A 17,527-nucleotide genomic window follows, 5' to 3' on the forward strand; every position below is an offset into this window, starting at 1 on the left:
GAAAGTTCTTTCAGAGGGGGGGGGAGTCTAGCCCTCTTATTTTAATGCCTTCCTTACAGCAATTTTAAGAGGAAAACTAGTCATAAAATACAAACATCTATTTGCCATGTGAGAATATTAAACATTAATTTTTGCCTTCTGTTCCCTGGCGAAAACAGACTGAACGGCAAAAAAAAAGCAGGTCCACAGACACAGTTCTAATCTGAAAAGCTTTATTACTTCTCAAAGACATGAATTCCATTCATAAATACAGATCATAATGGCTGTAGCCCAGTGAGACATAGTCCAGAATTTATTTACAAACTGTCAGTCCCAGGATATAAGCATACTTAATTTTCCACTAAGCCTAGTTCTATCAAAACAGTTTATGCGGCTGGTTTCCACAACAACAAATTGTCCATGACTTCACCCTCTTGCAGGGCAGTCTGCCCCTCAAGAAGTCTTCTTTTGTAGGATCTCCCTCACCAGAACCGGGTCAGCTCTCCCTTTAGTCTCCTTCTGAACCAGGCCCATCAGCTTGTTCAGAACTTTCTTGTTCCCATTTCTGATCGCGTGAACCTACAGTAAGGGACGGAAAGCCCACAATATCTCAGAATTCTCTTGATTTGCAATCTTACCAGATTTAGCATTTGAGCACCAACCTCATTGGGATGCGAGTCCACCACTTTCTGGCAGATGCTGTGCAGCTGTGCAGTGTCGCTAACAAGCCCCAAGTCCTGCTCCTTGATTATCTGTGGGGCCGTCTTTCCCGCTGACAGCCACATCTCCTGGAACACCTAAGAGCGTGGAAAAACCAGCAAGATGCAGGTGAAATCAAAGTTGGAAATCACTAGTTGGATTGCGTGTAGTCACAGACAGACAGGAATAATTGCATGGTCTGTGTGGCGGACTGACCTGCTTGGCAACTGAGGACGAGATGTGTCCCGTTTCCTGCAGCTCCAGCAGCTCGGCCAAGGCATCAGGAGAGATTGGGCTGAAATCAAATCAAGGGCTAATTTAACTACACTTTAATAGATGGACTTGAATTGGTGAAAGAAATGGTAGGGGAGATGGACAGAGACAAAGTAGACAGTGTCAAATTGAAAGGACAAAAAGGCAATCAACATCTGCAATTTGACTGTAATGCTTTTGCCTTTCCTGTGTCTGCTTGTTTATCCTTTTAGTTACCAGAAAAGAAAATGGAATAAAAAAAGCCTGTCACTCACATTCAGTGTACATAGAGCTCTAATTTAGAGGTTAAATCTCCTGGAAAACAAGGCCGATGCACTGTGGGAAATCTAAGGTCTCCAGCTTTATGAACAAGTGTCACATACAATAGTGATCCCCAGTCAGGGTACTTTTATCTCACAGGGTTTTTCAGCAGCTGCCAATATGAAAATTATGAAATGATTTAAGAAAACGTGCATATTCCTAAACAGTTTCAAACATTTATAATAGCCAAAAGTAACTGCTAAACTGTCTTGAAATAGTTAGCAAAAAGTAATAGACAAAGCAATGGATAACATGTTCTGAAATACAAGAACATGTGAACGTAGCTAAACAAATAAAAAAATGGCCCTATTTCCATAGACATTAAATTCAAAATGGGACATTTCTCAAATATTCGAAGCAAGATTAAATTAACTTTGTGTTTCAACCTTTAACAGTTTTAAAACTACAAAAATGAGAAGGGTATTGAGCAAAAGAAATGGGAAGCACTTTGCATCAAACAGTATCAAAGCTTAAAAACACTGACTGTAGTTTTAAAAGTATATTTCAGTTTGCATTTGAGGGATTTAAACGCATCCTTCATGCAAATGGCTTCCAGGTCTCCTTCCTGAATAAAGCTGGGATTCAGCTGAATTCTCATTTGCAAATTGCTGATACGTATATCTTCCTGAGGGTCTATTGTCCCTAAACAGGGTTCTGACTTTTGCTTTTTGTTACTACTTGTTGTACTCTGTGAAATTTTTCTCATTAGTACAATGACATAAAGAACTCAAACCACCTGAAAACCCTTTGCTCTCATCTCATAGCCTTCTCCTGCTTTGTGGCCGTCAGTTATTTTCATTGTCAGAGTGCTAGGCAGCTGCTTAGAGGAGTCTTTGGTTTTTGGACAAGTCTTAGCATGCTCATTTCAGAAAAGGTTGGGATTGAAAAAGAGAAGACTCATTATATTTGTTTTCAAAATGTACCCATTTTAACACCGACACGGTGTGGGTCTGGTGAGATATTTCTCCTTTCTGTCATCGGTTTATCGCAATCCACCCACATATCTGTCACTGAATTTGCCTTTGCAGACAGCTGCAGGCACCCTTTTTGAGGGGGAAAAACCTGAGCTTATCTGAGCTGGACGTGCTCTTAATGACACATCTTAAGTTTCCCTTGTCAAACTCCTCATTATATTATTCCAACCTAACGGCTTAGAGCCGGAGGAGCTAAAGGGCTGGTGTGACGGGACAGCAGCAGCAAAAATGTTGAAGCTGCAAATTATCATATGAAGAAAAGAAGAAGCTCCTCGCAGTCCTTAAAAGAAAGTCCTTTGAGACATTTACCAGGTATCCCAAAATGCCATTTATACCATCTTAACTCCACATCCTGAAAAAATGTTTCTGATAACTCTGCTTTGTCCCCCGTCTGCAGCTTTTCACGGTCCTGCCGGAAACACTCTCTTTCAACAACTTTCCTCCTTTCAAACAAAGCAAATGCAGCTCTATGCATAAATAAAGCCCCGCACCTCTGGAGTTTATTCCCACACAAATGCTTCACAGTAGACTGGAGTGTTGGACCAAATAAAGCTCACAGCATCTACACTGACGTCGGTACATTTCTTGAGTTTCACGTGACCTGTAATGACCGAAGGCTCTCAGTTCTGAGAAATGATCATTGTGTTTCATTACTGGTCTCAGCTGAAATTAGTTCAAACTGTTCTCATTTTATCCACAGGAACTACTAAACTGCAATTTGAAGAAATCGTTTAAAATGAAGGGGTGAAATAACTGTCCAATATTCAGCACAACAGTGTGCCATGAACATGAACTACTGGAGATAATTAATAGCCAGTGGACAGCAAAGTATATTTTTTGGTGAAAGTGTGTTTTGAAAGCAAACGTGTGAAAGCTGGCAACCATGGCAACTATTTGAATTTAAACAAAGCCAATAAGTCTTTAATTTCAAGTGGGACATCTTCCAGCATTTAGCATTCTCCAGCTAACAGACTGTTTTTCAAACAGGCCTTGTGACGGGTTGTTAGACTGCAAAAGGGCCTTTCTCATAGTCAGACACAAATGATGCCATTTATCTCGATGTAAAAGGGAAATTTGATTTGCCTCTGGTCTGGATTTCATCTGCCTCCTTGACATTCAATCATGAGTTTTGACATGTGAAATGAAATTATTTGTGGAGTTCAGGTAGTTTGAGAAGGGCATCGACCTGACGTCTCACTCAACAAATATCATTTGTTTATAACTGCACGGTGAAATAGGACCGGCTACAGGTATGAAGAAATGCTGTCAGGTTGGCCAGGATCATGACAATATAGTATTCTAATAAAAACAAATTAAAAAGAAGATAAAAAGCTCTTTGATTCTGGATGTTTTGGCCTGGTTTTGAAAGCTGAGCTCCTGCAGTTATGTACAACCCAAACCACACACTGGTAAATTCTGTCAGGCAAATTTTGGCCCGACTGCCGCTTGACTCTGCTGATATGAAAATGCCAGCATTGGTTACTGCCAGGACAAAACTCCACATCCAACCTCTTCCTTCTGTGGTAAATTTTTGTTATCATCTAATTAACTAAGAGCCAGTGTTCACGTATGCATTTTCCTAAAGAGGATATCTGACCAATATAAAAATTGATGGTATTTATCAAAGTCTTGACTCAAGTCTAGTTATTAGTCACAAGATGTGGGGCTGAACTTCTGATAACAGACGAGCCAAATAAATGTAGTTTCTCTACATAAATAACCACTGATGCAGAGACAAGAATAAGTTCAGTAGAAATGAGCTCATGGAACTCAAATTAGGGCAGCAATAATAAAGCCACCTTCCCTGCTGTCCCTTTATCTGTTCATTGTTTCTCCTATCACAGCCTGAACTCACTAATCATTTACAGGTGACCAACCAATCAGACCTGTGATTATTATCAATATAATATGGAGTGATTTGTCAGTGTGCTTCTCACCTCTGGCTCACACTCATGTCTTGTTGTTTGAGGTGACCTAACAGCTCATTTGTCACCCAGCCAATCACATTCCGGGGCTCCCTCTTGGTCGTCTTCATCACCGCTTCAAAGTACTCCATCAAACCGTCTTCATTCTGCAGTACAACACAGTGGGAATGATTTATCATTTAGCATATCATCAGAGTGGAATCAAGACAGGCCCAGCAGATTTAATTGAAGCTAATTTCACTCAGACCTGAAGATTTGATTTGGAAATAAACCTCTCTGAGCAGTTGTTTTCAGCCACTTAGAAACTCACCACCAGAGTGACGCTGTGCTCTGGCAGGATGCCGTACGTCTGCACAAGCCTGTCTCTTTTGACACTGGGTAACTCTGGCAGTCCTTCCTTTATCTTCTGCACCACCACTACCTGGCATGCGTCAATGCCAGGGGGCAGCGATGCATTATCCTCATACACAATCAGAGGGGGCAGGTTGGGCTCTGGCATAAACCTGGAAAGAGGCAAGGGAGGTGGTGGAGAAGACGAAGGGAGAGTGCTTTATCAGCATTACAGATAAGCTCACGAAGGAGGAGGCTTGCTTTTGTTGAAATACTAATAGTGCTCCAGACACCACGCTTGCCACATTTCACTTGCTTCCCTTATCATTTGACTCAATCAGCCTTAAACCCGTCTGTCAGTCATCCCCCCACCTAAACTGAAACACACACACACACTTAAAGTCTTAAAACTTTAGGGTTTACTTCTCTCCATCGTTCAGCTATTCCTCAGTACCAGAGTGAGCAGAATAATCTTTTGATATTGTAAATGCACATCTATAAATACCAAAAAAAAAAACAGAAAAAGTGACTCACCTGTAGTCCTGAAGACCCTCTTTGTCCCTCATAGGAACAGTCTCCCTAGACAACAAGACAAAAATTAAATAAATCAACATTTTGATGCTTCAAAAAGGTCAGTCAGTTCTGCATGACTCACAGTTTAAATAAACTTGTGTGGACTCTTTTGAATCCACTCAGTTCACCCTCCCTCTGAGATTTCCTGTCTATTTAAGATCTGCTTCCCTTCCTTTTGACTGGCAGGCTTTAATGAAGCAAGTTTGTCTGGTGTCATTAGTAGAAAATATTTTCCTGTGTGGCCACATGTTATGATGATGCATATATCAAACAGAATAAAGAATCATTTGCCCAATGTCTGGATTTTGTTTGTGTTTCAAACCAACATTCATTACATATATACAGCCCACCACTTTGAGCACTTTTTGTGTGTCATTTATGCACCGTTTAAGCTTTTTGAAGATCTTTTTACACTATCAAAACTACGCACGTAACAGTTGGTGTTAAACTCTAAGTACAGTACAGGGTAGGGAGGCATCCCTTTAAATCAGAAATTACATACAAATCAATTAATAACACAACACATAACTTAAGCCGTTATTACTACACAATTCCATATGGCCGGGCAATTTAAACCATTTTTACTGACAAGACATTAGAATTTAGCCCAAGACAGATATAAAATTAGATTCAATCAAATGCATCCATGCTTCATGTGCGATAAAAGATAACAGCAAACTTATTCTGCATCTCTTGGCCAAGCATTTTTTAAAGGTGGACAAATTTTTGTTATAACCTACCCAGGCAATTCTAACCCACAGCTACAATATAGTAACCATTGGCAAAGCGATTGTACCTCATTCCCACATCTTGGTGTCTCATGGCCACATGATAAAAAACTACATACAGATGTCACCAGATGAGCGTATTCCTCTGTAAATGTTAAGGCCACAGTCCAACACAGAATATGGCAGCTGACAGCGAGGACTGGCACACCAAACGTATCTGGATATCTGTTTGGTAAATATCATGTTCACCTGCTTTTTGTGCATGTGGACTAAATCTGACACTCACAAGCTGAATGTAGATAATTTTTGGTACTTAGTCCGTTTTCAGTTGCAAAAGTGGCGCATGAAAAAATACTGGTTGACACCAAAGATTACAAGTGAAATGTTCCCAAGTGGCACTACTCAAGTAGTCTGTTCTTCAAGAATGTAGAAATGCATTTACAAAACCTTACAAAAATGACCAAAAAGCTGTGGCTTGGCTGTGGAGATATTAAGGAGTTCACAAAAGCATAATAGAACAAAGGATGCGAACATATGTACAGGAGACTCGTCTCAGTCAGTGTGGATGTTTTTAAAGCAGCATCATCAGATCTCTGTCCGCTTTCACAGAAATGAGAAAACAGAGCCATTCATGCACGCTTTAACCTGCTTTGCCACCTCGGACATGCAAGGCCTCATGGGAAGGAGCCAGAGCCCCAGAAGATGATCAAGGCCTCAGCTGTGTGAGAGCAGGCTCATTCTGTGAGCTCATAAGCCTCGAGATACACATTGCTCACAGATAACACAGGCTGACGGCAGCATCCAAATGGCTCTATGCATCATCATTACCATGATGGTTTGTCCTCAGCACAACTCAGAACTAATGAGCCAGGCAGAGATCCAAGTCAGAGGGTGTTGTAGTGGCTAAATCTTGGCATCACAGTGCTGCTTTTTCATCCCCTTACCCTGATTTGGAATCATATGCCCGGGTCTCGTTTTGCACCGTCCCCCCTCTCTGCACGACACCAATCTGTCTCTGGATCTCGTAGTCTGGTGAAAAAAAAAAAAAAAAAAAAAAAAATCACAGAGAACATGAACACAAATACAGGTCACACTTGTTATTTGGTGGTAAATGCCAAACACCGGCTGTTATACACCGGTAATCCTCGTGTCTTTGACTGCTGCCGCGTGATAACTCGGATAAACAATGTTTCCCTTTGTGGCTTATAAGTATCATTCCAGCAGCTGAGTGAATGTGATACAACTTTATTGATAAATAATTCAAGCTCAGCATCACAGTATGTCAAACCACACACACACACACACACAGACACACACACGCACACACAAAAACATGTCTGTGAAATGCTGTCACGTTCTGGCTGGGGCTCTTTTAGCTTAAGGTGAAACACAATCGACAGTCAGTGAAGATACAGCTCACACATAATCCACACGTGTGTGTGTATATGATAAATGCACTTGTTTTGTTTACTGAGCGGCTGCCACCACACAGCTCACTGTTTATGAATGGCCATCAGTCCTTAACTCTGTTCTGCCCCCTCTCTACTAGAGTTAAAAAAGGATCTAAAAACACATCTCTTCTCCATGTCCTACTCTTCTTAAACCCACCCCCCCGGCCCTACCCTTCCCCCCTTCTTTTCTCTTGTTAAGCGACCTTGGGTACCCTGAAAGGCGCTATATAAGTCCAAGTTATTATTATTAACTCATGCTTCACAAATTTCGGTCAGTATCAACGCTGCTTCCTATCTTGATCTCCCTACACAAATGTAGCCATCTTGTTTCCACTACACTAAAAACATCTATCCTCTTATTTATCACCACATACATGATAAAAATGTTTTTCTTTGCCGTTTGATAGCTGTCAAATAAATGTAATGGATGAAATAGAAAACAATTCTCTCCGAGTCATAAAGCAAAAGACATATACAGTAGAACAGGTCTTTTGCCTTATAGGTGTCCATCTTCTCCTCTAACTGTTAGAAAAAAACAAATCAAATGAGAGTAACTTATAAATATGTCAAACTAGTCCTTAAAGTTAAACCCCATTGTCTTTCCCAAAAAGTTCACGACTGTAAAGTGTAAAAAACAAACTAAACAAAACAAAATACAACGATTTACAAACCTATGTAACATCTGAAAACAGAACAAATATAACATACCAAATGTTGAAACTGAGTCATTTTTAAAAGATATATGCTTGTTTTGAACTGGATGTATGCAACACTTTACAAAAAAGTGTTTTTGTTACATAATGTTAGTGAAGTGCTGTTATTCTGAGGGCTGCACGGTGGTGTGGTGGTTAGTACTGTCGCCTCGCAGCAAGAGGGTTCCCGGTTTGAATCCTTTCAGCGTGGAGTTTGCATGTTCTCCCCGTGTATGCATGGGTTCTCTCCGGCTTCCTCCCACCACCCAAAAACATGCATGTCAGGTTAATTGGAGACTCTAAATTGACCCTAGGAGTGAGTGTGAGTGCACAAGGTTTGTCCCTGCGTGGCCCTGTGATGGACTGGCGACCTGTCCGGGCCGTACCCCGCCTCTCGACCAATGCCAGCTGGGATAGGCTCCAGCTGCCCTGCGACCCAAAGTTGGAATAAGCGGGTATAGAAAATGGATGGATGTTTTTCTGAGATAAGGCTTTTCCTGAGAAGACATCTCAGGATGGCAGCATCAGGTTGCTTCAAAAGCTACCAATTCCATGTGCAACAATGTGCACTGTATCAAAACTGTCATGGATGCTTTTGAACTGTGAGCTGACAACCTGGATGGTGCCTCTCCTCTTTTTCATTGAAGGAAGCAGCTCCCACGAGTTCCAAAAATAATTTAAATTCTCAATTCGTCAGACCACAGGACAGCTTTCCACTTCTTCTCAGTCCATTTTACTTGACAGAAAGACAAGGCAGCTGCTTTTATGTATGCTTACTAATACATGTGCTTTTTTGCATGAGTTTCAGCTTGTGTTTGTGTACGAACTGATGAAATGTGTTTAGTCTCAATGCTGTTCAGATGCATTCCTTAGCTCACGCAGTGACGACTACTACAGAGTCATGTGGGTATTTAAATCAGAGCTGCCTGAATGCCTAGAAAGCCATTTGATATTAGTCAGCATGTTTTTAATGCTAATGTCATCTCAATAAAAGAAATATGTTTCAGCAATAATGCAATCAATTATGATTCTTTAAGATGCAGTATTGAGTGTTGACTGTTTATTAGTTCTTACCTATAGCCCTGGCCAGATATCGGATGCTGTTGATGTTCTTCACCTCGGTCCTGATGCCCAGCGGTTCACCTGGCCTGTGCACAGACACGTTGGCATCCACTCTAAGCTGGCCCTCTAACGGGAAAGAGGTAACGGATGCAGGAATAAGTTTAAGTTTAGGAGTGTAGAGGCTGTGGCAGGCAGAGAAAAAAAGATTTACATACCAGACATGTTGCCCTGACAGGTTCCCAGGGCTTGCAGGATGAGCTGAAGCTCTCTGACAGCTGCAGCAGCCTCCTCACCACAGTTCATGTTCGGCTCCATCACCAGCTCCATTAGACCCACACCTGACACAAATGAAGATGGCGGTGTTTTATATCTACAGGGTGCCTACTGCGCCATGCTGCTCTGCGACAAACTAAAAGAGCACTGGCTTTGATGTGCATAATAATCGAAAAATTATTATAAAGCCATATTCACAAACGACAAATGGATATTTTCAGGAGAATGTGCACATAATTAGATCTGATCTTTTTCTGCAGTCGCTGTTCGCACAAGCACTTCACCGCAGGAGGCTTTCTGCTGGAGATGCGTTCTCCTGGCTGGAAATGCGGGGGGGGATTGGGTTGGGTTGCAAGGGAACGGGGTCTAGAACGCGCAAGAGGAGTCTGACGCAGGAATCCCTGTGTTTACTTCACAAGACATTGAAAATAGCAGAAGAGGCTCCTTACTCATGTTGACACTGATGGACGGCTTTCCTGAGACTGAAAAAGTCCAGAGCGAGTGTTGCAAACATTCAAATCCTCACATGCTACTTCTCCAGAACATCTCTAGAACATTTAAGGACTCCAATGTGAGCATGAATGCGGCTTTAGATGAGAAAGTTGCAACCATTGAGTATAATAATAATTTTTAAAAATGTGGCAACGGTATTGTTAGTCACTCAAAACTGTTCCAGCTCTCCTACGGTCTGTGGTAATGATATCTTAGCCCGTTCACTCCAACTGTAACTGATCCAACTAAAAAGGACTTGCAAAGGCATTTCCTAAAACATCTGGTTCATTGACAGTTTCATTCATACAAAAAAGGTAAATAGTGTATTCATTAGGAATTTTATTTTCTGTCACTGAGGTTGATCTAAAATGATCTATAGCCCACAAATTTGTCATAATGGACCATCAGGTCCCTTTGAAAAACAATAATGATGGTTTTTGTAAATATTTTCAGACGATGAAAGTCTGTTTCTGAGGAATAAGCTGTATCATAACTCAGCTCCAAGACGCAGCAACAGGATTTGCTGACAATAAGCAAACGGAGATTACTCACAGACTTATATAGCTTCATTGCAGCTCTCTAACCTGCTCTGTTGAGGTCAATGAGCGTCTGGCTGCGGACGTCATCATGCAGACTCTTGCCGCTGTCCTGTTCCAGCTGAATCTGAATGATGTGCACGTTTTTTCTGATCACCTGGCTACTCTTCTTTCCTCCGAGGAGGCTGTAAGTCAGCGTGCCATCAACTGCGATTGGCCGACGTTGCTGAGTGATTTGGTATCCAGCCTGAAAGGAGAAAATACAATAAACACAAAACCGTGGGTGGCACAGAAGTTACAGAACCTTTAAAACATTTCCGATGATGCTCTTCCCAACTATCCCTCAGCCATGAACTGAAGCTTTTATCAGCTCGCTGCAGTGCATGCACCATATCATCCATCTTAAAAGACAAAAAGAGTTTTCCTATGCGTGCATTTATTTTTCAAATCTCTTTTGGTGAAACTTTTGTTTAATGTCTCTGCTGGTGTCATTTAAACGCATTGACATGTTTTTTTCCTTCAATGGAAATATGTAAGAAATTTCAGACCGACGTCCAGCAGCTTTGTAATTCACTGGATAAAAACATCCATTTCTGTGCAACAAAAACATCCTTTTTCAACGGCAGTACATGTTTGAGGTACAGCAGAAAACCCCTGTAATGTATTGGTGCTGCAGTCTGTGACATGTGTCCATGAAAGGGTGAGGCAGGCACCATCCATTGCTGGCTGATTGGCTGGGCTGTCATAAAAATGCAGAGGGAGAGCTGCCCTTACAATTAATGCTGCCACGCACAAAAAGCACAAGAATTAATATTTCATGTGCTCCTCAATTTCTAAACGATCCCGTGGCCTTAAGTATTACTTTCCCATGTTTCTATGGTAACTACATAACAAGAGCTTAACATTAATCATACTTTAGCGAAAGAGAGCGAGGACGTGGGAGAAGGGATGGGAGGGGGCTCTTAGTCACCGGCTCTCTGTACGATGTGCCTGATCGACACAATCACCTCCACAACTCCTGATCTTAAAACAAAGAGAAGAAGAAAAAAAGAAAAGAAAACCGCTGCAGATTCCAGCTCTCAGTTTTTCCTTTCCAGATTCATTTTTCTTATTTTTTTAGAAGTCCCCATTCTTACTAATCTTATAGCAACTTTCATCTCCGCAGCTGACGATGTCTGTTGGCCGCACCATGAAAATGTCAACAGTACACTAGAAAGCATTCATTTAAAGTGAGGAACATTTGAATTTCCTGCATAATAAATCAACTGATCCTGGATGAGGCATGTTTGTTCCCAACAACGCTGCAGTAGCCACATTAAGCCTTCCCATTTATGCTCTGACTGCAGACCTCTCCTTAATGAGCAGCTCTTGTGTCCTTTTTTCACCCAAACTTTCCGATGCTGCTGCTTACAAACTGTTAAAGCAGAAACGGACAGAAGCGCTGCAAACCAACTGCTGTTGTGACTCGCTGAGTCATTTTCTGACTCCAAACAAACAAGACTCCGTGGGTCATCTAAAGATTTTCTCTGCTACCCAGTGGAGGTCATAAAGACCCTTAATCAACTCATTTAACATATCAAAGCTTCCATAGCCCAGCTACAGTATGCCTGTTTATTTAGAAACTTAATATCTCAAGGAAATGGTGATTATTTAAATTACTGTGGAGCTGCTCAGGCATGTTATTAAAGGGCTGTTCAATTTTTTATACATGTGTGGCTTGTTTGCTAGTTCAATTTAAATAGGGACAGCAGAATTAATCATTTAATGAGCAACTGTGGTGATTTACAAAATCCAATCAGGGATTTTTAGTGGAACATATCAATAATGTACATTGCGGTGTACAATTGGATTTTTTTTATTTAAAGGCTGGCTAGTTCCTGCCTCAGACCAGCTCCTGGTTTGGTTTTGAAGGCAAAGATGAAAATTAAACTCAAGGTCAGAAGTGAAAAGTATCCCATCAGCTGCATAAATCAAGCCACTCTGACTCGACTGTATCAAGCTGTTTTACACAGCAGTGAAACACACCACTCTCTTTGACCTGCTGATGAGACTAATGGAAGCTAAAGAACTCAACCAGGCAGCAGCAGGGTTTGTGCTCAGTGCAAACAGAAACAATAGATAAAAGACACGCACGTCTCAGCGTCCACAAGAAACATTGAGCAACGCAGAGCATTTTCAAAACTGTGTTCGGCATGCACACGAATGTTAAACAGACATTAAGGAACAGGATGCTGGCACAAGTGCTCCTGAAAACCTTATAGAAAAACAATAACTGTAATTAATTAAAGGTATTATCGTCCCTTCTGTGTGTTTCAACTGTCGAGTGAATCCCGAGGAGGTAAGGCAAACTTCTGCCAAATCAAAAGAAAGCTGGAGGGACCCAACAATAATCTGTAGGGGTCTGGAAGGGATTTTGTTGGAATTTAAAAAGAAAAAATCATGGACTTTCCGAGGAGATTATGTCTCATATAACATGGAAATTCAAATTTACACTTCTGCCATTTCGTAATAACCAGTGAATCCATCTACAGAATTAAGAACTACAGACAAATAATGATCACATTTTCACAAGAAACTTTGGTCAGATAACAAGTTAGAAATAGGAAAATGTTGTCATTTAGTTCAGTGCATTGCAGTTATGAATATACCGCAATCAAAAAATAAAAGCAAAACCTACTCTTTTTTTTCTGTTTATTGCTTGCTGCTACATGAAGTTTTCTCATTTCAGGCCACTTCTTTGTGCAGTTCCATGAAAATATTTGCAAGGATCTTTGCTTCATTATTACCCTCCTTATTATCTTGTCCAGGCATGTGCATGGCTTAGCAGGGCAAGACAGAAACTGAAAATTCAAAATGCTGCGTTCGTCCACATCTTTCATCGTAGAACTTCTTTATATTTTAGGAAAGGTCTCCATACGGCAAGTCACTGCAGAGCAACCGTGACATTTAGTCTTTTCCTTAAAATGTCACTCATAATGGCAGTAAAATTACCGCGGGGCTCTGATGCGATGAGAGACCTTGCCATGCATGCCTCCAATACAGAGTGCAAAGAGGGCATCACTAGGGCAAAACCATTTAATAGAAAAATTTGTATGCTTTGTCGTCCCCCCCACCCCCCCAAAAAACCTCGACTAGTTCATTCTTATAGCATGTTTTTAAATGCAGCAGTCTTTCTAGCAATGAGGGCATCATTTAAATGTGTAGTTTTAAAGCACTAACCTAATTATTTGGAGTTGTGTCTCTGCCTCATATTGACATCTTCTTTTAACCAAGCTTTCGGTCTCTGCTGCTATTCAGAGTCTTTAGACAAGAGAAATGATTTAGGTGTTGAAAGCGCACTGATTTTCTGTCCGTTTTTTGTGAGAGAAGTATTATTCTCCCTTCACATTTGGCTGGGCTTTGGTTGCGTTCAAATAAATGCTTTGTGTAGAAAACAAAAAGAGAACGGAATGCACCGAAGGAAAAAAAAAAAAAAAAATCACTAAATCCCTGGCCGGTGTCTGATAATGGTTTAGCTTTCTAATAGCTTTTTGATTTGTCTGCATTTTTAATCGATTTTGGCTGATGACACCGAGACAAGGCAAGACGTTACCACCAGAGGCTAAGACAGCCAATAATCGCTGATGGGCTCCTAGAGTGGGAACCTATAAGCGGCATTATAAAAAAAATCTTCTTCTTCTATTTAAAAAAAATAATAAAATTAAAAAATAAATCAATAGTTCACTTTGCAATTCAGCTGCTATGATATGCAACAAATGTGCACCAGTCCTGCCTTGAATGTGCAGTGTGAAAAGGGCTGCGATCTACTTGGAGTTTCTTGGAGTTTCATACAATTGGCTTTAAGAAAAGATCTCTACGGCTCATGTAATTTTGTTGCTTGCTAGAAGATCATGAGGTCAGTTTGCCAGATTTGAACAACGTAAGTCACAAAATCTATGCACTTCAAAGTAACCTCAGCTCAGCTGTACGAAAAACACACTACTGAAAAATACCAACACTTGTGAGTTCAGATTACAATGACTTGTTCTAAACCACATATATACACACATAAAACTAAGTGAAAGAGCTTCAAAGTTAGTCATTTTTCTTCAGAGACATTGGGAGACAAATCAGAGCCCAGAGACCCATAAATGGAGGACTTATATTAACTACAGGGACAGACATATGGCTTCAAAGTTTGTTATTCCTTCCTCCAAATGGCCAAAATAAATAAGTAAAAAACGGAGTTAATTATTGCTGCTGCACAAACATGTCCTCAATGGTAACTATAAGTAGAGTTTAATTAAAGATGAATGAGATGGCCACTATTACAAAACACGTCCTGTAAGAAAATAGCCGGCATCCTGAAGGCACCTGCTTAATTTTCATTTGCATGGACTATTTTCGCATCGTAGCTCATCACATAGTTATGTGTATGTCCACACAGTTGTAAGGTGTCTACAACAGCAATAATGTTTTAAATTATGTGGGTAAAACACACATTCCCAAATTATTAATAAAGGCAGTAAAGGTATGGATACTGGGAAATGACCAACAGATAATATAGGAATCGAATTGCAGTGCATCAAATGAGCTTGTAACTAAAAGGCACAAATGTTTTTCAATGTTTTTTGTTGGCGCAAAGAGCATATTCGTTGTTCAGCAGGGCTTGCTCACTGTTTAGATCAGATTTCACAGTTGGGAGAGTTTAAAGGGTGTCAGAGAAGTTCGAGGACGATGAGAACTCATAAACATAAAAGCAAGGAAGCATCATGAAGTACATGCAGATAGTGCCTCTACACAACAAACTCCTGTTGCTAACAAAGGAGGACAGGAAGAGAAACACTCACAGGGAGGTCAGCGTAAAAGTAGTGTTTCCTGTCAAAAAGGGACTTCTTATTTATGGTACAGTTAAGAGCCAGTGCTGTCATCACTGCTGCTTCAACGCACCGCTTGTTTAATACCTGTGAACACACAGGAACATCACGAGTTAATCTCAGAGGAAGGGATGTAAATTCAAAGGTAACCTGTGCTATAATTAAATTAAATATCACTTACAGGTAATGTACCGGGTAAAGATGCATCAAAGATTGAAACCAGGGAGTTGGGAGGAGCTGAGAAGCGAACCGAAGAACCGGAGAACAGCTTGCTGTTGGAGTTAATCTGGGCGTGAATTTCTAAGCCAACCACTCCGACCAGCTGCTGTGAGGCACTACAGTAAGAGGAAAAGAGACAGATAAGGACAATCTACAATACAGGTGGATCGAGGATAGCAAAAACAGACAGAAAACTGTACAACATGACAAATTAGGAAATGTTTTCATCCTGGGTGACCGGTATCCTTTCTAAAAAGCTATGTCATAATTCAGTACTACTACCTAACAGTGTTTTCATCGTGCCAAGTAACTGAAACATGAAGATGTGTAAAGTGTAAATAAAAACAGCATTTGCACGATAGAACATAGATATTGATCAGATATTCAAAATAAGACATTTTACGAAATACATCAGCTCATCCTGAATTTGAATCGCAGCAACACACCTAAAAAGAATTTAAAAAAGTTAAAAAAGTGTGGCAAAACAAGTGGCACTAAAACGAAGAAACAAAAAAACAGCCGGAGAAACATGTGACAGTCACTTAAGTTCAATTGGCAACAGGCCAGTAACATGACTGGATATGAAAAGCGCAGTAAAAAATAGGCAGACGTACAGCAACCTTCCAAAAACTGCAACTGCAAATTGAGGAGCAATTTCAGAATAATGTTCCTCAACGTAAAATGTTTAAGAGTTTGAATATTCGATCAAAAGATTCAGAGAATATATTCTTTATGTGCAAGAAACATGGATGACAATCAATATTGTTCTCAGAGGCTCTCAGACAGCACAGCATTAAATCAGATACGATGTATTCATGGAAATCACTGTGTGGGCTCAGGAACATTGTCAGATATCACTGCCTGTAGAGACAGTTCTCCATCCCACAAATGCAGGTTAAAGCTCCATCATGCAACGAAAAAGCCATATTTGGAAAGGGATCAACAATGCCGAAAGGTGTGTGTATATATATATATATATATATATATATATATATATATATATATATATATGTGTTTTAGATTAACATGCACTTCCATTCAGGTGACACCTTTTTCAGGGAAGGCTTTGTATATTTCAGTGAGATAATACTACACTGCATACCGCTCTATCCTGAAAGACAGGCAGCGTCAATCCATTGAACAGTGCCTGTGTTTCAAATCCTAAATTGTTGGTTGTGCTACAGCTCCCACGTCTCTGTATGAAATCACGATTGCATCTCTAAATTGTTTGTTTTATTCTATCTGTCATTCTTTGTAATCTGGTTCGACACATACTGCTGTGCTGCTGTTATGTCTCATGCTGCAGTGCTGACCCGTTTTGGCCAGGTCACCCTTGTGAAAGGGATCCTGATCTCAATTGACTTTTATCTGGTTAAATAAAGGTTAAATAAATAAATACCAGCTATCACAGTAGCATGGCTTTGTAGTAGAAGAGTCTGAGCGCTGCCTGCAGTCCAGACCATTCGTCAACTGAATGTATTTGTTGAATCAAGAAATGAAAAATGTGACAAAAAAGGACTGTTGAGCAGCTATAATCTTATATCACACAAGTAGGGGACAACATTCCTCTCCCAGAGGTCCAGCAGTGAAGTTATCTAAAATTATACTTTTCTTTGCATATCTGCATCGGTTGTCATCTAAATTGCCAAACGAATGGACAACTTTTTCCCTCACTTGAAAGCATGTGTTCACTTTTTACGGGGGCAACAGAAATAAATAACTCTGAGTTTCGACATGAGGACCCTGGCTGGGCTTGGACATTTGTGAAAAAAATAAAAGTACGACGGTAAAAAGCTTAGCAGTAGCACAACAACGAGGTGGAGCACAAGGCTTGGTAAAATACATGGGACGAGCGATAGTGAGCTGCAAATAACATGAAAACAACTGACATGATTACCTCTTCGGGCGCAACACTAAGGTTAACAAGTCAGGTCAAGACAAATTATCCCACATTGGAGCTTTGCTTACCTCTTTGGTCTTTGCTGGGGTTGACTGCGGCATTGAGAGCTCGACGTACTAATTCGTCGGATTAAACACGGGGCCTTTGGATAAAATACTGATAGTTGTTTAATATTATTAAATAGCTCACCAGCTGCAACACCGCAGGCAGCCATGTTTTCCGAAGTGCTCTCATTAACAAGGGAAGTGTAGTGTTTAAAGTGACG

General features: G+C 40.6%; 1 protein-coding gene across 1 annotated transcript; it reads right to left on the reverse strand.

Moving 5' to 3' along the window:
* Positions 1-195: 195 nt before the first annotated feature.
* gatb (glutamyl-tRNA(Gln) amidotransferase, subunit B) lies at positions 196-17,508 on the reverse strand. The gene is made up of 13 exons (XM_075464443.1): positions 17,331-17,508; positions 15,325-15,478; positions 15,117-15,230; positions 10,336-10,534; positions 9,202-9,324; positions 8,999-9,112; positions 6,726-6,810; positions 5,015-5,059; positions 4,461-4,653; positions 4,163-4,296; positions 895-973; positions 642-776; positions 196-558 (listed from the first exon to the last, which is right to left on the reverse strand). The coding sequence occupies exons 1-13, from the start codon at positions 17,474-17,476 to the stop codon at positions 433-435; spliced, it is 1,647 nt and encodes a 548-aa protein (XP_075320558.1). The 5' UTR covers positions 17,477-17,508; the 3' UTR covers positions 196-432.
* Positions 17,509-17,527: the final 19 nt, after the last annotated feature.

This window comes from Odontesthes bonariensis, chromosome 4, assembly GCF_027942865.1.
Source record: "Odontesthes bonariensis isolate fOdoBon6 chromosome 4, fOdoBon6.hap1, whole genome shotgun sequence".
In the NCBI taxonomy this organism is placed as follows: domain Eukaryota; kingdom Metazoa; phylum Chordata; class Actinopteri; order Atheriniformes; family Atherinopsidae; genus Odontesthes; species Odontesthes bonariensis.